General features: G+C 39.2%; 1 protein-coding gene across 1 annotated transcript in view; it reads left to right on the top strand.

The window, feature by feature from the left end:
• Positions 1–16,538: 16,538 nt before the first annotated feature.
• The window catches only part of SYBU (syntabulin), a 42,694-nt gene continuing 32,715 nt past the window's right edge, over positions 16,539–26,517 (top strand). The window contains exons 1-2 of the mRNA XM_027905749.1: positions 16,539–16,682; positions 16,869–17,055. Of these exons, the coding sequence (XP_027761550.1) occupies positions 16,656–16,682; positions 16,869–17,055 (214 nt within the window). The 5' untranslated portion in view covers positions 16,539–16,655. The remainder of the gene's footprint in view (positions 16,683–16,868; positions 17,056–26,517) is intronic.

Below are 26,517 nucleotides of genomic sequence, written 5' to 3'. Positions count from 1 at the left end.
CAGCTGCACTGCTGGGGAAGGCAGAAGGGAAGTGGATGTTCTTGTACTGACTGGATTGACTTCTCTGCAGTGACAGCTCTGTGCCTTTTCTGGGTCTGTTTCCGAGCGTGTGAAGATGCAATTGTATGATTTTGTTTCCTTCACAACCTTATCAACTGATTATGAATAATAATTTATGACAAATATAACCCCTCTTCAATCCTGTAGATAGGCTCATGGCACCTACAGGAAAGAGGAAAATAATTTTGTTTCTTTCATCCACTTCATTTCCACTTTGAATTTCCATTAAAAATGTAAGTGCCATCTGCCATCCTCTCCTTCCCCAAAAGACCTGACTCTTTCCAAGCTGTAGTGCCACTCTTAAGCTAGCCAGGAGAGGGTGCAGGAGAACACAGTCTGCCAAACAGCTCCCGGGGTAATTTCATTCCTTAAAATGTAAAAAAAAAAAAAAAAAAAAAAAAAAAAAAAAAAAAAAAAAAAAAAAAAAAAAAAAAAAAAAAAAAAAAAAAAAAAAAAAAAAAAAAAAAGTCCATTGAAGTTATTATGCTTTTCTGTTATCTCATCTCTTTAATTTGTTGCCTTGCTACCTACTGCATCCTTTTCAAATGGCATATTACAAGTGCAGACAAATAATATACCCAAATGTCTTTGGTTCTGGAATTTTTATTGAGATGCCTGTTATTTCAAAAAGATTTAACATCTTCTAGTGTTAAATACAAATTCATGTCTCACCCATGAACCTCTTTAAAGGTCATGTATAAAATCCCAGAACCACAGAATAATAGAATCATTTGGGTTGGAAAGGACCTTTAAGGACCATCTTGCACTCCTTCCATGGGCAGAGACATTGTTCACTAGACCAGGTTGCTCAAAGCTGCATCCAGCCTGGCCTTGAATGCTTCCAGGAGTGGGTCATCCACAGCGTCTCTGTGCAGCCTGTTCCAGTGCCTCACCACCCTCACAGTAAACAATTTCTTCCTTATATCTAATCTAAACCTACTCTCCTTTAGTTTAAAACTGTGGCCATCCACAAATTCCTTATCCATCAAATAGTCTGTCCAAGTTCCAAAAAGCATATTTATTAATTTTCTTAGCCTGTAGCCTAGAATTAGGAAACAGAAGTGTTCTGGAATGGGAAGTATTTAGATAAAGTACACTATCTCACCTTTTAAATTAGAAAGTTTCTGATATTTTTAGTTGCATGTAAACTAGTATGGTGTTCCTACTTTTACAAATATTCCTATGATCCCCCAACCTCATAAAGTGACAAACATCAGTAGAACTTGAAGAACAAACCCAAGAAAAACGGCTCTGTATTCAGGCAGATACAAGACCCAGACTAATAACTATTTATGACAAACACAGTGTTTATGAGCTCCCTTCTCCCATGCTGTAATTATTTGCAGAAGCTTCCACATTTACAGTCACATGTAAATGTTTCCAGTCTTAATAGCAGAAACACCTTTGTGTGATCCATCAAAGCAAATAAGAGAGCTCTTTGACATGTTGTTAAAGTTACCTGCATAATGATTTTTTGTGGAACAAATAATTTATGACATATGGAAAACCTTTTTCCTAAATTCACCTTGTTTTGCTTTGTTTTGTTTTGTTTTGCTTTTGAAATTATCCTTAACTATTTTTAAATGTATGTGAATTTTCAAATGGAGGAACTCAGCTCACCTGGTCTGTATCACATCGGCAGAGCAAACTTCTAACTGGAGGTGATGCACATAAATCCTCAGTTGAATCACCTGAGGACAGAACAAGAGACAGCAAAGTCACCTTTTTGGTATATGACTCTGGGAATGGGATAACAGCTACAACCTTCCCAAGGTAACTTTTTCACCAGTCAGGCCTGACTCTGCAGGACATGCAAACATCCATCCCCCAGACTGCCCTGGCTGGCAGTTCTGCAACTTGTTTCCACGGAGCATTCAGGGAATAAGCCAGGAACATCCAGGGGCTGTGCCAATGCATGTCCAATCTTCCCTGTGCTAGAGATATGGGAGAAGCAGCAGGTAAGGGAATGGAGGGATTAAGGATGGGAGAAAATTCTCTTCTATCCTATACCAAATTGTTCAGTCAAGGAATGAGCAATTGGTCATAGGAAGAAGCAGTGACCAAAGGCAAAAAGTGGTGATGTGACCCCACATCTAATTACGCTACAGAATGCTGCTCTGCAGAAGGCAGTGGCCTTTAAAACTGTAGAGATTGCTACAAAACCAACTGCGTGAATTAATGGATTAAAATCCAGCTAGACCTATAAAATACAGAAATTTCACCTCTGCTGCAGAAAGCCCTTGACCTACAAATTGCCACTAGCTGAGAAATATTTTGCAAACATAGCACTGCATGCACAACCCTGGTTTTCTATCCTTTTGCATGCATGCAGTGCTGCTCAGTAGCAGGGGGACAGTCCCACAGCCTTTAGCCTGAGCTCCTATGGCCTTTCTTAGGTTTTTATTAGCTTAAGTGTTTGAAATGTAATAAATGTGAATTTAAAAACCAAGAGGAAAATTTCGATTTACCTGCAGAATTTCCAAGTAAATTTTGACAGTACAGCATCACTTTTATGACTGTTTCATTCTGAAGGCTTCCTTCCAGTATATTTTAACTTATAACTTTTTCCCTTATATTCAAGACATATATTCCACTTTAGTATTATTATTGCATTTCTCATAAATACCTGCCAGAAGGCATCCCTTCTAAGGACAGATTATTTTCTGGTTTTGACATGGAGGGAGGATTTCTATTAATTTAATAAAAATTCTGTTTAGCTGGAGTAATATTAGCAGACATATTTTATAGTACTATGTAGGGAGACCATAGTTGTTTATTACTTTGCCTTCTTAAATATTTCTATATTTACTACCTAACACAAAAATCAATTTTATTTCTTTTAAGGGGTAAAATAAAGTGTATAATTACATAGCTTCAATAAATTTAACTGGATGAATTTGTTAATTTAAAAGCATACAAACTTTATTCCTTGATAAATTATTAATTATATATACATACTACATAAAAATATAAATAGATTTATATTATTTAATCTCATCTTTGAGATGTTCATTTTCTGAAAAAAATATATCATACATTATGTTTTAAAATGTAGTGGCATGAATATACTTCTTAAGCTGTCACATGTTTTATTAAAATTTTATTTAATAAAAAAGTTTTATTTAAAATAAGCACTGTAGCCAGCACTTCAGTGGAAATTCTCTCTAAAAGGACTATCAAATAACAGATTTTAATTGCAAGACAAAATTATTGCTCTGATACAAGTGAAAGAGAAAAGTGATGCAACGGACATTTGGAGGACTTCAATCATTAGAGAAAAACCTGAACTGTTAGTCTAGCATGCAATGGGTATGAACAAATCATGCTGCCAAGTTCCATCTCACTGAAAACGTCATTTGCCAATCAAGTGAGAACAATGGGGAGAATTGTGAAGGATCTCAGCTTTGAAAAGGGATGCAAGAGGTTAAGAAGACTGAAGCTGCATCCCAAGGAGTCAAATGAATGTGCCAGGAACCAGTTCCTGGCACAAGGGCTGACTGGCACAGACACAGCCCTGTACTGACCTCCCAGGCAACAAGGATTCTTGCAGCAGTCTGAAGGGCAACTGGGGTGAAGAAGCTAGAGAGGTAGAATTTATTCTGGTAATATACACCGATATTCAGCTGGCAGCCACCCACAGTGCTGGGCTCATCTCAGTTCCCTCCCCCAGTCCTAACCAAAATGATCATTTTTGTACAAACTGTCTGTAAGCATCCGGAGGAAAAGGAGATGACTAAGAGTCAATGTGGATTAGTTAATAATAAATCATGTCAAGCCAATATAAATTCCTTTGTGAGAGGGTCACAGGCCCGCGGGTAAGAGAGAAACAGCTGAAGTCATATATTTTGATTTTAGTACTTCTTGTGACACTGTATTGACAGTGCATTCTCAAAGCAAACTATGGGCACATGATAGAAGTGAGTACATCATTGACTGGGTGGGAAACCAGTTACAAAATCATACTGGGAGGACTGCTATCAATGGTTCATTGTAAAAGTGGCAACATATATTTCAGTAGGGTTCTCAAGGATTTGTCCTGGATCTGGAAAACAGTTCCATCATGATGCCTGCATGATGAAATAAGGAGTATATTATTAATGTGCAGACAACTCCAAGCTGAACAGGACTGTCAGTTCTTTGAAGAATGGTTAGAATTTAAAATAATCCTAACAAGTTATATCATCTTACTATAATAGGATGATTGTTTTAAACAGAATAAATGAAAATTAATGAAGGAATCAAAAGCTGAACAGAATGAGGAAGAACTGAGATAAGCAGGAGGCAATATTCATGTGCATAAAACATTGCTACAAAGACAGAGTGCACTCTGTTCTTCATAGCTGTGGAGGACAGGACAAGAAGTAATGACTTTAACACTTTAGCACAGAAAGTTCAAATGCCAAATAAAGATAATTAAGAGTCAAAGAATAATGTAATTCAGGAGATAATGGAAACCACTGCTGGAGACTTTTAAGAGTAGGCTAGACATATATCTACCATAATCAGCATAGGTATAGTTGAAACTCTTACTCCTTGAATAATTTTTATTACCATTTACAGAGAATATATTTGGCATATTGACGAAGGAGAAAACCAAATCACACACACACTGACGACTCAGGAAGGAACCTAATTTGTTACATGTAGCAACAAAAAATCTGAGTGTCTCCAGATAAGCACATGCCTGTGTCTCTACACAGCCCTGGGGGATGCAAATGCACACCACTGTGACTGCAGAATCAAGGCTTCTCTCATGCTTCTCCAACACCCCTCTAGGAAGCAGCAGAACAAGATGCCATCTTGCTGCTCAGGACATTTCAAATTCATTTATGATTATTACAAAGACAATAATATTTGCCAAGATCAAGAATCTGCAGGAGGATGATAAAAAAAGTCCTGTTGTTAGAAACATTAAATCAACCCCCATGCAAACTTCCTAATTACTCTGCAGATTAAAGTGCCATTTAACTTCTTCACTCTATAGAACAGAGTGAATTCAGGTTTATTTAATATTGCCATTATTTTAAATATCAAATGAGGTCACATTCTTTAATCTAAAAGCATTTTCTGAGTGGGAACAATTCCAAGTATGATTTCATACTGTTCATATTTTTTTCTAGTCCTATTTGGAACTGAATAGCGGCTTCTGACAAGAAACTGGGGAAGGTTTACAATGTCTCCAATAAAAGCAAAAATAAGTGATCATCAAGAAAAAATAGAGCAGGTATCACATCATCAAAGAACTGTGAAAAAGCCAGGGAGTATGAACAGCATTTGTGACACATTACAATACAAATCCAGTAACAGATGAAATTACTTTCTCTATGTCTACAGAACATGAGATTCTAATTGAAGAACAAAGAAGTAGCACCACCTCTGCTGATGCTATTAGTTGCCTGTTAGTGAAAGTGGACCTTGTCAGTACGTTTCCACCTCACAAAGCACAAAAAAACTACTTGCTTCTAAAATCCCCGAATGATTTTATCTTAGATTAAAACAAGCTTCAGATTTCTGAACTAATATTTCTTACAGGTTGAAGTAGACAGGAGATGGAATGAGAAACTGTACATACTTGGGAGAAGATGAATTAAGGAACCCTGAAAATGTACTGAATGATTTGCTAAATGGTACAAAAAAAGTAGCCAAATTCAGTAACTTTTGGTGAGATTAGACTATGGGATTAGTGGCATGTAGATAATTTTGACTCATAATGGACTGTGAAAAATAAGATTAGCAAGGTACAAGAGAAAAATGCATTCCAGTACATATTTAGGGCAATAAATAAATCAATATAAATTGATTTACAGATACAGATATTAAACCCTTGAAATATTTGTGTTCCTGTTGAAGCATTGCTAAACCTATTTGTGAGGATTCCTAGTTGGTAAAAAACAAAGTGTTCCTTAAAAAAAAAAAAAATGAACTCATCTCTGAAATCAAAATTGTTGGCAGTGTGTTCTGACAAACTCTAAAGATAAAATGCCCCCTTGTTATCAAGCCCAGTATTCTCCAGTCACATCCAGTTTCATCTGCTGCAGTGGAGAAGGGAGTTTCTGTGGAGGTTAAGGTCAGGTCACAGTGTTTGCAAAAGCACTGGAGCATCTGATGAGAATTTGCATGTCCCTGAGCCAGGAGCATGAGCAGGTGACTGCCTACTTTTTCTTATAGAAGCAAATAAAACTTAGTATCTTTGGGTACGAGTGCACCATAAGTTGTTGGTTTTTACAGATGTATTCCACACCTGCTGTTTTAAGTAGATATAACCTCACCACTTCAGTGGGTCAACTGAAATTCATTTATAAAGTTACAAGTGTTACAATATACTAGTCAAGAACTAAACACTAATCCCATATTTCCTGCTTTGTTGCAAGGAGCAGATGCATTACACCACGACTTGTCTAAATGAAAAGTATAAAAATAGTCTGGATGTATACATGATCAGAGGAGCCAACCAGTATTTAAACTGTAATGAAAATTAAGTTCCCAAATAACAACAGTGTTTCTAATATTCCTAAATGGTATTAGAAAGAAGTTCTGATATTTGGATCCATTTTTTCGTTATTAAAAAACAAGTCTTTAAAACTCCTATCTGTATTGGATACTTGTATAAACAGATTATGGTTTAGTGACTTTTTTGCCAGATGACTGCTAGCCTTGTTCATGGGTGTACCATTTTAAAACAATGGTGACAGGAATATGCAAGTCCTTTCTATTGGGTGTTACTTTTAATGTGAAAGTAACATAATTGTTTGGCACAGCTTGTGGTATTTGCTTACAGTAGGTTTCAGCAGGCTATATTTCATTTTGTCACAAGTCTCTGGAGTCCAGGCGCAAAGTATGTTTCTTTTAACTCTACTGATACCATAAGAAATAACACTGGGTGTTATTTAAATATTGTTTATGAAGATTTTATCTTCCAGCAGTGATACAATTTTAATACTGATCTGAGGCCAGATCCTGCAGACTTGCCAGTGTATAACTGCTGATGAACAGAATGAACAGGTCCTTCTTGCATTAAGCTCATGCATTTGTGGAATCGTGTTGATGTGGGTTAAATCTACGTTCCATGAAAATTCAAGACTAATATTTTGAGTGGGTTGAGTGGGTGCACTTGACTGCTTAAAATCAATTCAAGCCCACGGTAAACAGTAATAATAGTCTCTCATAATGACTTATGAAATATCTATATTAAATAGAAAATGAAAATTCAAAAGTATTAAAAGGTATATGGAATAATAAAGGGAATCTTCCATTTAATATATTTAAATACATTTGATACAATTTTGCAAAGGAAAAATGAACACTTTTGAAAATTGAGACTGAACCTGCATTTGTTACCCCTGAAGTCAGTTACAAGGCCCACTGATCTCTTGACATCTAGATTAAGAGAACAAAGTACAAGAAAATCAGGAAAACAAATGCATAAAATAGATAATTTTTAATAACAGATGATTTTACTAATGAGAATTTTGAATCTTCTGAAATTTATACCATCAGTGGGTGCATAATAATTGTATTCCTTTAAGTTACTCTTAGTATCTGGAGTAATTTCTCAGCAGATGATTTTCAAAGCTTAGCCTTTACTTTAGGTAGGAACTGCAGGGCAGGACACAGCCTTTCAGCTGTGCTGGTAATTATGGATATACAAGGACTGTGGGATTGAATCATATTTCAGAAATATTTTAGCCCAATCATACAGTCTTTCCTGTACTAAAGCTTGCCCAGAACTGCTTTGTGCTGCAGGAGGGAATACTGAAATCCATTGGTGCCAGGTGGCACTGTACCCAGGGCACCTCCCACGGGGAATGGCATATGAAATCAGCTCTGACTGGATTCTTTCCTGTCCCTGCACTTACATAGATCCCTTTGCACTCAAATTCTAGGAGGCATTTGTTGCAATTAGCAGTTAAACTGAGTCAAGGGACTGGGTGTCAGACATGTGCAGCTGGGGATTGCTGGCTGGGCGCCTCCAGCCAGTTTGGAACAACACGGCATGAGCCAACACATATCTCAGAGGGAGTTTTGCCATCATGCCTGGCTACAGCCAAAGGCCTTGTCCAGAGAGAAGGGCAATGCCTGCAAAATGCAGCTGAGCCCCAACAAATAAGTAAGGGAGGCTGATGAGCCTTTCACTGTTGTCCATAATTCATGGTTCAAACTGCAACTGTTTCTTTCATCTAAATAAACAGACTATAAATCAACAACATATTTGACATGGTCGACAATTCAGGATTAGTAGGAAATATTTTCTTGTTTATCTTGTCTTCTTTCAGAGAAAAATGAAATAAAGTTACAAACTTGCATTGTAAATAAAATGTCAAATTAGATGCAAAATTAAGATTTAAAAAATCATTTCCTCTTCTTGACATTTTTAAACATTAAGATTTTTCAGCAACCCTACAAACACACATCTTTTCTTGGAAGTGGAGCACTCTTATTTCTGCCCTACATATATACAGTGTTCTCAGAAACTTCACAAGCCTTTATATCAAAGCAGTGCCACTGTTATTCACTGACAGTTGTGGAAAATGTGATAGTGCCATCGTCTAAAGTAAATGCCTAGACTTAAAAAAAAAAAAAAAAAAAGTAAAAAAAAATTTAAAAATTTGGCATTTGCCCCAGATAGCACAATTGTCTTGTTGAAAGGGAACAAGAAGATGGTATCAACATAACTCTCATTCATGTGAGGGATGTTACCAAGCAGAAATGTACCTGTCAGGAACCATATACACAAACTATACAAAATTCTTATGCCACTGATTTAGAAACCATCCAGGATTACATGTTCTGTTTGATTACTGGAATAATTTATAGCCCAACTGGCATCCCAACAATCTTTCTGATGCTGATGCATTAAGCTGCACCATTTACTCCTATTAATATTACCATCTATTGTTTATGTGAAGTAACATTTCAGGGTCCTATTCAAGACCACATTGCAATAGATACTAAAAAAATAGATCAAAAGGCCTTGTCCCTGTTCATAATTAATCCTCTAAATTTCCCAGAGATTATCTATGGGAAGGACACTTCTGGGTCAATATCTAGCCAAGAACATCAGTTAAAGCAGAAAGGAACAAGGGCAGGAAGATGAAAGTAACTGTGATAAGCTCCCTGGCTTATACATATTGATACTATGAAGCTGATAGAAGCAAAATCAGGCTCAAAGAATAAGAGCAAAATATAAACACTATAACACCAGTTGAATAAATAAAAAACATGTTTCTGGTTCCTCTTCAGAGCTATTCAAGTTTTCAGAAACAACTTTACATATGAATAACCATCAATATACACAGAAAAAAAAAAAAACCATGCATATCCCAAATTTTATTACTAATGCAACCTCAGAAGGACTAATACAGTACTTAAAAAGATAATTAGGATAAAAAAGTTTGCAAGGTTCTTAGTCTTTAAAGTCTACTTAGTGTATGTGTGGGAGAAGTATTGTTCATATTTTTCCCATTCAAGAGAACTGAGGTAAAATGTCTTGGCTTTGACAATTCATCATTGATATTTTTTGTGAAGTATGGTTAAATTTAATTCAGTTATCCTAAGCTCAAATTACAATGTTCTGCTAATAAAGGTTCTGCTCTTCCCTTAAGTTGAGCAGCTAATTGACATTGGCAATTAGGCACTGTTCATGCTGGTTTTCTTATTTCAGGTGCAGTTTAGATGGATTCATGCTTTAAATATGGAGCATAGGAAATAATACTATTTTGATCAGCAGTGCCTTGGATCACATCTACATCCTTGATATCCTTTTCCCATTACCCCCAGGGACTGATTGTCACCTCCTATATCACATCTCACTTGGCTACAGCACATGCAGCGCTTTCTGGTTCGTACAGTGGAGCCTGTGGGGATGTCCTAGATGTCACCTTCTTCTACACCATGACAGTCTCTCATTTTGCCTTTTGCTCCTGTGTGAGCGTTCCCATAAATTGATGAAATCTGTACTGGTTCCAATCGTTGCATTTTGCCAAAGGCATGTGGTAACTGGCAAGGCACTACTTTGATTCAAAGGAGAGAGCTCCTAAGAACTCTGTTAGATTCCAGGTCAGTGAGAGCTCATACTCTTAACCATATTAAATGTCTTGAACCACTTTCAAGCTCACCTAAAGACCTCTTCAAGGGTGTCCCAGTCCCTGGGAAATTTTCTGATATACATTTCACTGCATCTTTTGTCTTTCTCACATTGAAAAACTTTTGAAATCAGACTTTCTCTACCTGTGTGCTAAGAACAGAATAAAAGCAGCTCAGAAATAAATCCTTTACACATCAGAACAGAAAAATCCCCTTAGGTCTGTAAATTAAATGGGCAGACACTTTTCAGTCACCCATTTTGAGGCCATAAAACTCTCTTCACAAATTATGTTTGTTTCCAGATAGAACTAAAAGCACCAACTATGCTTCTCCAAGTGGTACTTCAGATTCTCAATGAAATGCTTTTTCTATCCACTCTGTGATGCAGGTGCTATATACTAGATAAACATACGGAAGATACTGAGGAAAAAAAAAAAAAAAACCAACACACCAAAAACCAAAAAACAAGATACTTAAACTATTTCCTTGATAACCTTAGGAGATGTAGCATTCATAAATAATTAGCTGTTGAATACCACCAGTACTTACTTTCTCACTGACTTAATATGAAGAATGTCTCCATCAGATCCACCATACCAGTATCTTCCAGTTTAAATCAACCTTGGCTCACACCCACTGAGCCAAATTGAAAGTAAATACTTCGAAGCAAAAAAGCTTTCAAAACTAGGTAAGAGTTATTAGGCACATGTCCATCTCTGAACAATCCATCTCTCTTGAGTATTCATGTTTCAGCAAGATTGTATCAAAACCTAAACCAATTGAAGTTATACATTATGCCAGGGCTCACTGGCAGAAATAGCTGCACGCCATCATCTTTTCCAGGACCTCACCATAGCCACATCCCATGTTCTAATGTAAATCTGTACAGAATTTATGTTATATAAAAAAGCCATATGGTACAGTAAGACACCATTACTGAGCTCAGACGGTTGGATTTTAGGAATCATAACAAAGTCGCTCCTAAACTTTGAGACTGGATCAAGCAGTAATCTCAGAGATTATCAAAATACACGTCCTGCTATGTACAATCCTTATATGAGTCAGATAAATTGGACCTATATAGAAATATCAAATTATGCTCTGTTAGAGCTCTGGCACAGCTGAAGTCTAAAACACACAGGACATTTCTGTGCCACTTAGGCTGCGCATCTACAAATTAACAGCCTTCGATGGGAGTGCCTATTACGGTAAGGCAGTTTGGTAATTGTTTCTAAAGAGACTTTTAAAAGTGTTTACACTATTTTAAAAGCAGAACCAAAATGCACTTCAACCCAAATTTCACATATTTCCCAGACTGTTTGGATGCAGAGCTGAGTCATGAGTTTTGGCAGAACTCTGGGACCCCTGGGGAGAGAAGTTTAAATCTAGGCAGTTGCTAGCCCCAGATCCTTCCTTGCACCTCCATCTCCAGTGTAGGCACAGGCATGGAATGAGGCTGCTTATCATGACTCTGCCTCTTCAGATCTCATAATTTCACCTAGTAACTTCAGATGCCTGAAGTCAGACAAGTCAGCTCCAACCCTTTCTACAGATATAGGCTGCTACACAAACATCTGAGAGTGTGCAGTGCTTTAGCTTGCTTTCTGGATTACATTTCATTGAATAGTACTGACAGAGATCTGTTTAGTACAAACATATCACACAACTCTTATCAGAAGTCAGATTAAATAAATGTCTTGCAGAAAATAGTGTCTGCCTTGAACTCTTTTCCACTAGCACTGAACACACTGTTCCAGCAGACATCTTACACTGTGCACAAAGGCAAGATCACTCCCCTATTTCAGCCCAATATTCTATTTCTTCAACATTAGTTCTCTTAACCACAGTCTTGGTCTAAGAACTCATATTGAGACATTCTCTACTATGGGTATTTAGTTTCCAAAACAGTTTCCCATCCTGATGGCAGAGCTCTATTATTTGTCCCAGATGTTTTTCTTTGAATTGGACTGTACATTTTAAAATGTTACTATTTGCTCCACTGAGTCTTTTTTTACAAGATATGCTTCCTATGAAGATACCCTGATAGCTATTAGTTATATTTTTAACATCTGATTTGTGTTGCCATGGTCCCAAATTAATTATAGTATTATTTTGCCCAAGACCAGCATGAAGCAATGGTTCCCTTTTTCTCTTTTTTATATATTATAATGATATTCATAGTCTTTTCATCTTTCCCTCATTGTCCAGTATTTCTGAAAGATGATGAGAGAATTTTTCAGGTAATTCTCTAAAGACATCTAATGTAAACCATTGCCATGAAAATGGTTAGCTCCAGCTGGTCTTCTTTCTAGCGTTTGTGTAACGTTTGAGTTAGATCTGCTGATATTATACAACCCATCTGAATAGAAAAACAGGATCAACACATTTGATAAGCAAACTTGCTTTAGCTGGCAAAGTATAGATGCTCTTTAAGTCACAGACAGGAGCATTACCAGCTATGTGCCTGCGTTAATGAAATCACGTAGTATTGGGATTACAGGGCCCAGCTCTGCCTCTGCCTCATTCAGCATTCCTTTGACCTCAGAGGGTGATGTGATTCAAAACAAAAACATGGCCTACAGTTCCTGAAGCAGTATAATGTATTGTCTGCACTTCGTTGACCTGTGAAAGCCCAGTGCCAAAGCAGGAAGAAAAATTCAGCCACTTAAAATTGAATTTAGAGAAATTGAGGCACCAAAACTCTCCAATTCAAAATAACTTTGCAAGAAGCTCATCTAACCTTAATGAACATAGGTTCACAAAATATCTCTTTGGTTTTCATCCCAAATGTCCATGAGTGTTTTCAGTATTACAAAAACTTTTAAGTCCTGGTCTGAGCAATGAGCCAGCCCAGTTTGGGACCAGCATCGTCCAGGTGAAAATCAGGGTGCAGAAGCATGCCGCTTTCCCACAGAGTCAAATTTTGCAAGGATATGTAATACTACCAAATGATGACCACATAAAAATAGCAAAAGTGCATGAGGTGACTGTTGAGTAAGAATTCACATAGTGCAAGAATCCTTGTTAAGCCTTTTAATTATCACACACAAAGGAAAAAAAAAATCAACAACAACAACAACAAAAAAGAAACCAAAAAGTAGATGTTCCACTCCTTTTGCCACCTAGGATGACTACAGCCTCTGAGATTCTAGAAGTCCTGCTTACTTCCACTCTGTTAAGGGACAGGTCAAAAGAAAAGTGAGGAGTGAAATCCTTCTTGCCAAAGCTGAACTACGGCACAGAAGAGAAGGAAAATTCAAGGAATCAGAAAGTCATATACAACACTGCAGCACCGAGAGCATCAAAATTGAGACTTGGTCCCTGCTGGCAGCATGAGTAAACCACTTGTGTTGAATGATGCAAAGGGACCCTCGTACCCACTGCTGAGCTCTAGGCAGTTCTGTCCTGAGTACGTTACGGTTTTTGCTTGTTCTTCTGAAGTGCCCAATTCTGAACAGAGGTATTTGGATGCTTAATTAGGATGGTGGGACCTTTACTGTAGTGCTTTCCTGCTGTTATTCTGACAGCTCAAGAGCAAAACTGCTATACTGCAAGAAAGCAAACTGGAAAGCAGCATTTGCAGATGTCTAGAAACAGTGTACCATCAGATAGAACAAATAAACTTAAAAAAATGAAATTTCATAGAAAGCTTTGCAAAAACATTAGTTAAAGCTTTTCTCTTAGCAATTCAGATGTGGAAGTGGAATGCACTGAGTTGCTTCTGACTGTGCTGATGGACACAGCTGGCCAAACTCAGCAAAACTTCTGCTGCATCAGAATCCCACTCCCCCTCCCACTGAAAAGATTCAGAGATGACAGCAAAACATACTCTGTGATCCTCTAAAATTCACCCTGTCCTCTCTCCCTTGCAACTTTTTCTGGAAGAGCACTCCAGCAAAACCTGGAACAAAAACCACTTCATATACCTTGCTCCCCTTTCAGGAAAGCAGAAGGTCTAACCCCAGGGCCTGGCGCAGAGCCCAGCTTCCCCTGGCAGCTCCTGCAGTCCAGGCTCTACTGCTGAATCTGCAGCCCTCTGCGGCTTCCTGGAGAGATGTTATTTTTCAGGAGGGAGTAACACAAGAAAAAGGTAAACAAGACACTGTGTTCTGTAGGTTTTCTGAGGCCTTTATAAATTTATAACATTTTTTCTTTCCGCAGCAAATACAGATTTCTTCAGAATTACACACTGGTTACGAAAATTAATTTTATAGATAATACAAAGATGCTGCTGGTTTTTAAAAGACATAGGAGAGGAATGAGAATGACATCACATGTTCATGTCAAGTATGTGTTCCTCCCAGTACTGATGATTAACTAATGCATAATAAAAACATTTTAATAAGCTGAAAAGTGACTTAATGCTTCAATATTTATTAGATATACATGACTGTAAGGGGTGAAAAAGTTTGCTTGGAAGTTAATGATTGTTTTATGATTTATGATAAGGCTATAAATCTCTATGCCAAGAGAAGAGGAGATCAAAGGGAATCACATTCCATTATGAACCCTGAGGCAGCCTGAAGATTTCATTTCTTATATCTTGTTTCTTAGCAAGGCAAAAACTTGAGCTTGAAATGGAAAAAGATAAAACAGGCTCTGACAATTGAATCAGCAGCAGCAGCTCCTGAGCTGAGTTACTATGGCAATGGCAGTGCTGCTGCACAGCTGCTTCTTACTCTTACTACTGGTACAAGAGCTTTGCATGGGAAATTTCCACCCCACGTGTGCCATGGGTGGCTCGCAGGAGAAGCCCATGGTCTCAGGTGCCCTGGTGTCTACTGAAAGGATGAGCACATTTGTGTGACTAAAATATGTGACTTGCAATTTTCCATGGAAACAGTCTTGAAGCAGTAGGGAAAGCTTCAGGATTCTTCCTGCATTTTTGTGCCTCGGGAAGGTAGGTTCCAGTGCTTAGAATATATTTTATAAGCACACAGAATTTTTAATACAGGAATTTTAAGCATTTTTTTCAGCAGTAACTATCTCACTTCTCTGAATTATAGATGTCTTGACATTGCCAGGGGAGGATGGTATCATCTTTTTGGCAGAGCACAGCTTGGAGCTCTACATAAGTAATGGATCTAATTCTGATGCCAGGTTAATAAATTAGTAATTATAGCTCTTTGGATATGCAACAATCAGTGTCAGTACTCAGCAGTGTCCTCTTTCCTCTTCGAGGTCTAGATGAACGCATCACCTTTCCTATTACTGCCGATATGTTCCCTGCACGCATTAAAGGCACATTTGCTCTTAATTATTTTTGAGACAGTATTTAATATTTATGCTCTAATAGCAAACAGAAGTTCCCAACAGGAATTGGGGCCCTTTATAGGTGCCATGGGAAAATTAACTCTATCCTAGATGAAACCAGGACAGTAGGAAGCATACAAAGGGAACCTTGGCCCAAAAATACAATTGCTGAAAGTATAACTTCTGCAAGTTCACTAAGTCCTATAAGTAGGCATCTATGCAGAACCTCAAATGAACTTCATATCAAGAATTTCATCATTACTTTTGTGGAAGAGCAGTCCTTTTCAACCACTGTGTGCCTATGCATACAGGCCAGATTGCAGCCCTGCTAATGCATGCTCTGGGGAGCAGATGAACAAGGTTGCACATGCATTAATCAATAGACGGGTCATGACAACTACTTCAATGAAAGGTAATAGAGAAAATACTATCATTAAATATACTATGCCATGTATTGTCTGCGAATCAAGTGCATTTTTATGTCTGAGAAGCAAGTACGTTTTTCTACATTTTCTACATTTATGTTCCATAAATAAATGGTATTAAATAATAAGAGGAAGAAATTCTTTACTGGAAGGGTAGTGAGACACTGGAACAGGTTGCCTGGGGAGGTTGTGGATGCCCCAACCCTGGCAGTGTTCAAGGACAGGTTGGATAAGGACTGGAGCAACCTGGCCTCATGGTGGGAGCATTGGCATTAGATGAGCTTTAAGGTTCCTTCCAACCCCTTAACATTCTGTGATTCTATGAATAAGGAGCAGGGAAAATCTGACGACGCATTTTGCTACTTATATAACACCCATCGTATTTGTACTGGTAACATCTGCCCTCTGTTACGCATCTGCTTTGGTACCTTAACACCGCACACGCAGACCGCACTCGGCCTGCCCTCATTTCTGTATGTTTACGTTCCTTTCTGCCTTTCGCGGCCCGGCCCGGCAGCAGGGGCTGGCGGAGGGCAGGCGGCGGGCGGGCAGCGGGGCCCCCTCCGGGGCATCCCAGGGACAGCGGTGCCGAGAGGATGCGGCTGCCGCACGGGCGGGGGGACGCGCCCCATCCCGCACCTGCCCCGTGCCCTTGGGGCGGCGAAGCGGGCGCTGCGGCGGCGGCACCACGTGTCGGGGCGGGGAGCGGCGGGGCCGGGCGGGCGCCGCCACCCCCAGCGCCGCAGCAAAGCATAGCAGAGCAGAGCCCGGCTCAGCGCATCCCTCTCGTCCATGCCAGGTGCCTGTTCCCGGCCGCGCCGCGACTGAGGAACGATGGGGCCCCTGCGGGAGAGCAGCAAGGTGAGGAGCCGCGGAGGGACGGGGCGGCGAGGAGCGAGGAGAGACAGGGGCAGGCAGATCTCGTCTTGCCCCCGCCCTGGGGGGGGCGGGAGGGGGGGCCGGGATTTGCCTGCCCCTGCCTCGATGATGGAAAGAGGAGGGCACATCCGAGAGGTCCCTGACGCCGGGGTGTCCCTTCCCGAGCAGGAGCAGAAGACGCAGCTGGAAAGGGAGGTGTCCCGCAGCCGCATCCCCCGCCTGGTCCTCCGGCCGCAGCAGAAGGTATCCCCAGCTTCCGAATCGCCCTTTTCGGAAGAGGAAAGCCGGGAATTCAACCCGCCCAGTTCCTCCGGGCGCTCCGGCAGGACCATCAGCAGCAACAGCTTCTGCTCAGGTACCGCAGAGAGACCCCCCTGCCGCGGTGTCCCCGGGGGACACGGTGTGCCCACCACGCCGACCCGCGAGGGTTCGCTGTCATACCGAGACGCAGGATCTGTGTGTCGGGCTCGCATCGAGCCCTGATGAGCAACCCGCTTTGCAGATGAAGAAGAGCAACCATTGATTTTTCCAGGGAAATCTAGTATCTGTTCTTTTAATATGTGTCCGTAAGCGACACCAGATGTTTCCATTTCGAGTTCTGCTGTACGCTGCTAAAAAAGTTGACGGTTTTATTGCAGCAAAAGAGTTGCTTTAGAGATGTGCCTTAGAAACTGGAACATGGGTTTGAGGCATTCTGAAAAGCCCTTAAGTCAAGAGTCTGTAAAACACAGGAGTTACTTTTAAGGGTATCAGACTTTAATTCCTTTTGGTTTTGTGACGATCTCCATGAATTGGAACTGAATATCTTGAAGTTTTCACTGCCGTATTGAATTGAGTTTTGTTTATTTTTGAATTTAGGCTTCTCCTGATGAGTGTGTTGCCAGACAAGAGTTGGGCATAATGGATTCTCCACAGAGAGGGCGATGGCTGGGTGATAAAAGTAAATTATTGCTCTCTAGCTGCAGACCACAAAAGTGTCGTTTGCTCTTCAAAATCAGTACATCCCATTATGTGAGAGACAACTTAAAACCAGATTTTTTATGTTAAATATTTGCCTTTTGTAGAGTTTAGCACAATTTAAGTGCCTCGACTAGCAGTGAAAGACTCAGATGCCTACTAGTGGTGAGTGATTTTTTAATTCAGTGAAACTCTCCACCGTTGAGGGTCACATCATGAACACCTTGGACTCTATATGCATATGGTAATTTTAAAGGTATTTGGTTGTCCAGAAATTTGTTTTCAGTAGTCAATATTTTGGAGATCATAACATTTTTAGTGGTGGACTTGGAAGTGCTAGGTTAATGGTTGGACCCCATGACCTTAGAGGTCTTTACAACCTAAATCTTTCTATGATTCTGTGATTTTATAAGTAAAAATCTGAATAATAACATGTATATTTTTAATAGTTAATATAAGAGCATGTTCCTTTTTTCTATTATTCATAAAATATTTAATTTACCAGAGATTTTCCTGGGAACAGACCGAAATGCTCATATTTATCTTGGTCTTCACTACAGTGGATCAGATTATTATTATTTTTTAAATTCCTTTGATGAAAAACAGTGTATTGAACATAGTGTACAAGTTTTCCTAGATGAGAAACACAATATCCATGTATGAGTCTAGCTTTGCCAGATTTTGCAATTCAGTCTCAGTGGAATGATCTATTTGGTTATTGTTTAATGAACAATGCAGTGTGTTAAACAAACATCATAGAATTGTAAGAATTCTGAAGTCTTTTTCCCATGCCTTTTAAATCCCTCCACCTTACCTACTTGAAAAGCCATTTTTGCCTGTTCTGAAGAAATAAAATCTTTTGAAGCTTTCTAGAAATACATTATTTTTTATGATCTCTCCCAAATGGCTGCTTTTCACCCATTTTTTTCCCCAGTGTGTTGACAAGCCTTTCATCTTGATTATTGACATTTTTTTCATCTTTTGGGTTTGTACCATGTTCTTCAGATCTACTCAACATGTAGCTGCCAGAGTCATATACCCTTGCTGTCCCACTGCACTACATAGGCTGTCTTGAGTCCCAGCAGCATGTTGTAATAGCCTGGGTGTGTCTGATCTCATGGCTTGACAGTTTTAGGGCACCTTTCACAGAAGTATTGGAGAGTACTGTGCTGGTCTCTTAACCTGCATCTCAAGCACAACTGCTCATTTCTTTTATTTCTTTTATTCAACTTTTATTATTCCATGAATGCTGCATTGATTTAGTTTGATTTTTTTTCCCCATGCTGATAGCTTTGTGCTTCTAAAGCTGCCTACCCAGTTTGACAGTGCTGTGAGCCTTCAGACCTTCTGCAGCCAAGGATCAGCCAAGGCACTGCTTTCCATGTCAGAACCTGTCAGTTGTTGCTAGGTTTGATGGATTTTTCACTGTGATGCAGGTATGACAACAGCCACTGACTTGATTTCCTCATTCTCTGACATCTCTTCCCTATCTTCCGCTAATGATCCTTCTTTATCATAGTATGCCTAGTTTAGATTGAAATTCGCCAGCAGCAGCAGGTGGCTGCTAGTTTCTGTTTCTGGGGAGGGGATGGTGAAGAGCTGTATGGAGAAGTGAGTGGAGGGGCTTCAGCCTCTACCCTGGCTCTCCTAGTGCTTCATCTTAATTGAGAAGTGGCTTGTGCAGAAACTGTATTTAAAATTAGCAAGTAATACACTGGAAGAGGTGAGCAGATGTATCATATGAGGAGTAATGTAGCACTGTGAAAAATTCATGAGCATTTGGATCAATGTGTTTTTTGTAGCTTCTTTGGAACATTAAACTCCAAAATGTTCTTGATAAGCAGCAGATAGTATGAATTGATCCCCGGAATAATTCCTTACCTCTTTATCCTTTTCTTTTCAAGTTGTTCTCTACTTTTCTTCCATTATTATTGACACCAAGTAGTTATGATCAGTAGATTTCTTTTTGCCCCCATAGAAATGTTATTTTTTCTCTTCATCCATTAAATATATGTTTTCTACTTGATTCCCTAGAGCTTTTGGTGTTATCCATTTTCCCTATGTGCTTATATTGGTCCCAATTCATAAGTGAACGCTTAGAGTTCTTTCTTTCCAAATGAGAGTAGGGGGATTCTCTAGGTATTATTAATGTTATTTTAGGAATCATGGCAGTGCTGCAGGCATGGTGGCAACAGCAAAAAATACCTCTTGGCAACAGAAAAGAGACAGTTTTCGTAATGTTTAGTCTCTTTTGAAGAAGTTGTTAGTTCTGGCTCTGATAGGTTTTAAATTTGCATGATCAGCTCCCTCTTTGTCTTGTTTAACCGGATCAGAGACTCACTTGACCATGTTGGTCAATTATTTGTAGTTGACTTTATGTCAGCTTTGCTTTGTAAGTTCATATGAAGCACGGTGAGACTGTTAATCTTCTCTGTGATATTCCTGATGAAATGTGTTTTTAATATGCTTTGTTTCTGCCAAGTGAACATGGATGCTGTCTGGATGTTGTGTAGGCAAGCTAAGCCTTTGTATCAGTATTCATCATGCACAATCCTTCCTTAAAATCTTAGAGCATCTGGGGTCCTGGCTGTCATTTGGTATGGGAGCACTTCTCTTCTACAGCTTGGATGTCGGCCATGGGACTTGTATGATGTCAAACGATGAAAAAGCACTCTCCCAGCAGCTTTGTCTGGCTCAACTGCTACTGAGCATTTGCCCATGTCATGCCTGTTTTTCTCATAAGTTGCACTTGGCTGTGTGCTCTTACCTTGTCAGTCAGGCAGAGAACACAATTTAAAGCATCCCGAACAAGCCATCCACTGATGGATCCATGGCAGAGCAAGTGCTGGACCTTTGGTCATTCCAGTTACAGTGTTTGCCCTGTAAGAAATGTGAAACTTTGGGCAAGGCATTTTCCTTGATTTTGGTGTACCTGTCCATTTGATACTGAACCAGTTGCTTATTGATTCAAAGTCAACCTGGACATGCTAAGCTCAGTAAGTGTGTTTAACTTTTCTTTTTAAAAGGAATTTAGTCTGGGACATATTTTCCTTCTGCTTTCGGTTTCTGAATAGCTCAGCTTTTAAACTCCTCTTTATGAAGATGGCTTGTTATGTGCTACCTTTATAACAATGCCCAAACTCTCCTGCAGCCTTTTCTTGGAAGCCAGTCACCTGAATTTCTGCAGGTAATGCAGTGAAGCTTTGGTAACTGAGATGCAGCTTTTCAGGAAGCACTTCTGCATTTAAAAATTCATTCAACAAAAGAATTTTTGAGCCAGAAGACTTGTTTTATGCCCATAGCAAACAGTTCCTCTTTTCTTGGGCTTACCTGTAAATCATCTTTTTACCTAGACTGAATAGTCCTACAGGCTATTAAAAACCAGTAGCACCTCTGTACATCAGTCTTTGTGACTCCCTCCAACACAGTCTACAAAAATAAGTGTTGAAGCTTCCTTTTTGCTTTTTCTTTCAAAAAAGATTTAGTTCAATGCTTCTTCATGCTCAATCCTTACTTCATAACTTGTTCTTTTCCGGTGTAACCATTTTTTTAAAGTCTTGTCCTTTGCATATGTGGCACAACAAATGTTCATCTGTAGAGTGTCTGCACTGTAAGCCTGGGGGTGTGGGTGCTGCAGCAGGAGTCACAGTGTTGCCATTCCTTGCTCACTTGCTCCTGTGCACAGTCCCCTCAAACTCGGAGATAATTTGCCAATTGGCCCTGCTATTGATCCATTCTGGGGCTGAGTTCACAGGATGTCAAAAAGACGAGGTAGGCTTTTAGACAGGTTTATTGAAGTCCATGTGTATGTGCAACCCATATTGATAGCCACAGACAAGAAGAACAGGGTTTTAACAGGTGTTACTGAAGAAAAAGTTGTACCTTCTTGCACTCCAGCAAATCGTTTCTTTGCCAGAGGATTGAAGGAGGTTGCATTGTAAACCATCTAGCCTTGGAGGCTACATTATTAAAGTATGTGTACTTAAATATATACTCCTGAATAGAAATAGATATAGGAATATAAATTTTTAGTATTTTAACAAGTCAATAGTTTAAGGCCAGGGAGTTACTATAAATTACTGAAAATAATTGCTCTTATTATTTGTGTATATATATGTCTGTATTATTATGGAAATAGTGAGCTCTTCCGTTTTCCTTGTTTCTTGTTATCAGAGGAATTATTTTGTTTAAATCATTCCTTTGATTTTTAGTCTGAGTTACTGATTCAAAGAGACACACTTGAAAGTTCTCAAGTATGTGATGCTGCAAGTTAACTTCTCTTTCCTACAGTCCTTTATGCTATGCTTTTCCACAGTCCTTTTGCACTTTTTTTCAGACTTCTGAAGTGGAGGTCTTCTCCAGCGTGCTTGTTTGCTGCACTCTGTAAGGCAGTTCAGTGACTGCTGTGATATTAATTTACAAAAATGTTGAAACAAAGTCTGCTTTCAAAAATGCACATATGGACATTTAGCATGAGGGTGACACTGGTGACATGCTTCCTTTTCTCACTGCTGCTTCCCTAGAGAATTTCCTGCTGGGTCAGCTTAAATGCAATCATTTATTATTGCTTTACATTGTGAGCTGCAAGTTCTGTTTCTGTGCCGCGGAGATCTGTTCCAAACATGGAAATGAGAAAAGTGACTAGGTACTAAAGAGCAAAGCCTGCTCATTCCTCATTTTTTGGCCTTTCACTGCTTCCCTTTCAACATCACTATTTATTCCCTCTAAGTAACAATCCTTTTGTTCCTCTTGCCACACAACAACACCTGGAAGCCAAAATATTTGACCTTTTGAATGTTTTTTAACACCTTCTTATGCATCTGTCAGTACTGTGAAACTTAAAAACCTGAGCCAGAGCCTCCTGAGGTCAGTAGAACAGTTCCCATTCACTCTGGCACATTTTGGATGGTGTCCCGAGAACAGTCACCCTTTCTACTACACCTCACCCTTTCTACTACCCTGTTTTTCATAGCTTGCTGTGTACTACAGCCTGAATTCTAAATATTATTGTGTATTTTCTTCACCACTAGTGCATTACCTAATACTTGTTTTGCAGTGCTTTTCATACAACTTTCGATTGAGTTGAATGTTGTCCTGCATACTGAAGAAAGTCACAACTTGTAGGAGGAGTGAAACTTTAATCAGAATTCTTTGATTTATTTTGTGTTAATAAATAATCTAGATGACTGAAGAGAATTCAACATGACATGTTTTAACCCTACATTTATAGGGTTAATATATATCCTTGAAATTTTTGAACAGTGTTTTGAGGTGTATGTATCACCAGTTACAGCGAGTAGGTTCTATGGTGATGCTGAGTGGCAGTCTTGGCTTGAGGACAGTTTTTTAAAAAAAATGCATAATCCAACAATGGATAGAATATAGGCAATTTCCTTCCATGAGAAGGTAAACAGTGCAACATTATGAGGTGATATTGAAGCTGTGAGGGTCAAAGTCATATGCTGTTGTCAGCCATGGAGGCAGAGCTCTATGGGAACAAAGGAGTATAAAGTGTTGCACCATTTGAGGACCAAGTACAAATTTTTATGTAGTCTATTGAAAATTTTTATTTTCAAAAATGATACCTTCAAAATTGGAAAGAATATTTATAATTTCTTCCTTTGCTGCATAATGGAATAAAACACACTAAAACACACACACAAGCCCATCTATATATATGTATATATTTCACATAATGTTAATACTAGATGGGTAGTATTTCTTATAATGGATGTAGTCAATGCTTTCCCACTAAAGATAGGAGCAGTGGTTCCTCTTCCAGCTATTGTCCTCAGAAAAGTTTAGCGAGGTCTACTAAAGTGCATAAAAAACCCCATACCAAACAGAAAAGATTGTTTTTTGGCTCTTTTTTAGACACTTTCCTGACCTCAGCTCCAGTTAAAACTTTTCTATAAAAATTTTAAAACATTTTTCAGTCCTTTATCATCTTAAACCCCTTGTCCAAATGTTATCTGGGATGTGATATCAAAACTTGAGGAGCTGTGCTGTTCCTGGCCATAGCACTCTCCTAGTAACAGTACTATTTTTATTGATATTTTTACTGGTAAGCCCTTATGCTTCTGTGCCATAATGCTAATACCATTAGTGGGGCTATAAATGTAATGACAGAGCCAGGAAGCCACCATTATATAGTCCTTTTTCGCACATGGTTTCACAGAACTCACATCAGCCCTGCCTGTGAGGGAAATGTTCAAATAGAGGGAATATTAGTAGATTTACTGCTGAAGTCAATTAATAGTTGCTACTTCAGTATGATTTAGCTTCTGTACAGTTAGATGTCTAGAGCAGATACCTTTAAGGACCTGTTTATGGGAAATCCTGCATTGTAAAAGATGCCCAAGCTGTAGGAGCAGGTCAATCTGTTCTTTTTTCACCCTCCTCTCCCCTCTTTTACATTATCTTAGCCTGTCAGCATTCCTGCCATGCTGTGACTGGGCAAAGAGGACCACTTACCAAATTCAGTGAACAGCTCTCATACTAAATTTTCAGCAATGACCATTAGTGGTCAGCCTGTGAGTGTGACAGAAGTAAGGTCAAAGGGGCTGGTGAGTAACAGATGTAAAAGTTGCCTGTATATTAATGACAGGAACCTCAGCAACCACCAGAAGAAGTCAGAGATGTTTAGTCTTGATTTTACTTACTTACTACTGGGTTAGATTTTATGACTAGAACATAAAATCAATGGTTTCAGCTTGAAAGATAGACCAGTAATAACAGAGTGGAATATCTAAAAAAATGTGAAGAAAAAACATGTAGGTTGTAGGGATCTCTGGAGAAGATTTCATCCAGCCTCCTTTTTGAAGCCAGTCTGTTTCCAGCCCTAAGTCACAGCAGCCGTGGCTTTGTCTACCTGAGACTAGAAACCCTCCAAGGACAAGAGTTTGCACAGCTTTTGTAGGTGACCTCAGGGAGTGTTGGAGCTGCTAGACTGCCTTTGTTCACAAGTAAAATGGAGCATAGTTAATTCAAGTTCTGCCTGCAGAGACACTGAGATTAAATGTGGAATTAATTTGCTTAGCAGTGTTTTGTGTAAGTAGGCCTCCTCTCTTTTCCTGACAGGGCTATAGTTTTGGTTGTCCTTCTGCCCTTCTTGGGTGTTTGACTTCTGGTAAGACACTTGTCTCACAAGAACATGATATTTTAAGAAATTTTCTTAAATACCAAGCCAAACAGGTCTTAAAAACAAGTTTCTTAACTATGAAATGAGTTTAGAATTTTTCAGAATGACCAAATCTGGTAGCATTTTTAGGACTCTACTTTTAGTGAAGTTATTGAAATTTTTTTTTTAACAGTGATTTTGCAAGTGACAAATTGTTAGTAACAAATTATTAACCTTATAGAGTACATGAAATCACCTACTGGAATGGCTTCAGTAAAAGTGAAAAGTTTTAGTACAGTCAGGAGCTGAGGAGAATATTCATACTTCTTACCTTAAGTTGTGCTGGTTGCTGGGCATGTGAGAGCCATTCTGTGTTATGGTGAGATTGGATTTACACCTGTTGAGACCCTCATGGTGTGGGTGTGAATATGTTCCTACCTCTGTCTTTTTCTGTATGCTACTAATTTTATACTATTAAATTTCATCTGCTACATTTTCCGTGTTTCCCAGTTATTCCAGAATGACACTGTGAGTCTTCCATTAGCACTGTTTTCTGCCTGGGCAGTGAGCCCTCACTGGTTCAGCTGCCCAAGTCAGAGCAGTGGTTGGGCTAGTCCATGGAGAGAGGAGAGATCCTCCAGGCAGTGACTCAGAATTACGCTGTCCTTGTGACTCACTCTCCAGGGGAGCCTCTTTCTTTCTGTTTAATACAGAAAGAACCTTACAGGTAGAAGCTTTGGAGTCTGTCAGCAACTTCTATTATTGCATAAAACACTTCTGTGCTACAAGACCGGTCACAAAAAGAAGACCAAAGCAATTTGTAGAGGGTCAAAAAATGTGAGGTGGACAAACAGGCTGGGAGATTACCCTGAAAAATTCTGAAATACTCATGGTGGTACCCTCACTGTCAATAACCAGCTTGCAGTAGCTGCATGCCATCATGGCAGAGCTGTGGCTACCCAGACTAACAGATCCTGGGATGAATGGAAAGGGAACCAGCAGGAAACTGGTTTTGTCTTAGTACACGAATATTTAGAATTTCATTAGAGGCACATGTTTAATTCTGGAATCCACATTTCTTGATGGAAATTCAGAGTATGTACAGCTTGAAAATTGCTCAAGAGAACCTTAGAAGAAAATGAAAGTTGGGCAGTGGAATAGGGATCAGGTAGAAACTGGAGAGTTCAGTCTCACAGGAGTGCCTAACTAGATCTGGCAGCCAAGAGTGAAAGTAGAAAGAAGTCAGTGCTTCCTCAGTGAGAGCATCATTAATTATTTGGATGCGTTATATAAGGAGGTTGTATATTCAGTGTTTCTTGAAGCCTTAAGGAAAAGGCAGTAATTTTCTAAAGAATGTTCTAAGGATCTTCAAGTGAACCTTCTAAAGTCTCTGTGCCCAGAAAATCAGAGAAAATCATGACGTCAAAACATATAGCCTAAAAGTCTACAAGAACAATATATTCATCAGCTGTTAATAGTATTATTATCTTTCACTTTGTTGTTCATGTTTTGACTTTACTATTTAAAAGTTAGTCAGTGCATGCAAATGTCAGAGTGTTCTGAGCAACCTTCCTGATTGTTTGTGTGAGGAGACACTATCCCATGCTTGCCTTTGAAACTTGGCAGGAGTGTCTGATCTGGGAGAGGGCTTGGACACAGAATTTCAGTGATGAAATCCAGCTGATGTTCAAAGGAAAAGCTTACTCCCAGAACGCTCTTAGGAGGCCACTGGGGGAAAAA

This window comes from Empidonax traillii, unplaced genomic scaffold (assembly GCF_003031625.1).
Source record: "Empidonax traillii isolate 1590-97213 ecotype Southwest subspecies unplaced genomic scaffold, ASM303162v1 scaffold1200:size254552, whole genome shotgun sequence".
Classification (NCBI taxonomy): Eukaryota; Metazoa; Chordata; class Aves; order Passeriformes; family Tyrannidae; genus Empidonax; species Empidonax traillii.
This window is presented reverse-complemented; position numbering and strand designations above follow the sequence as displayed.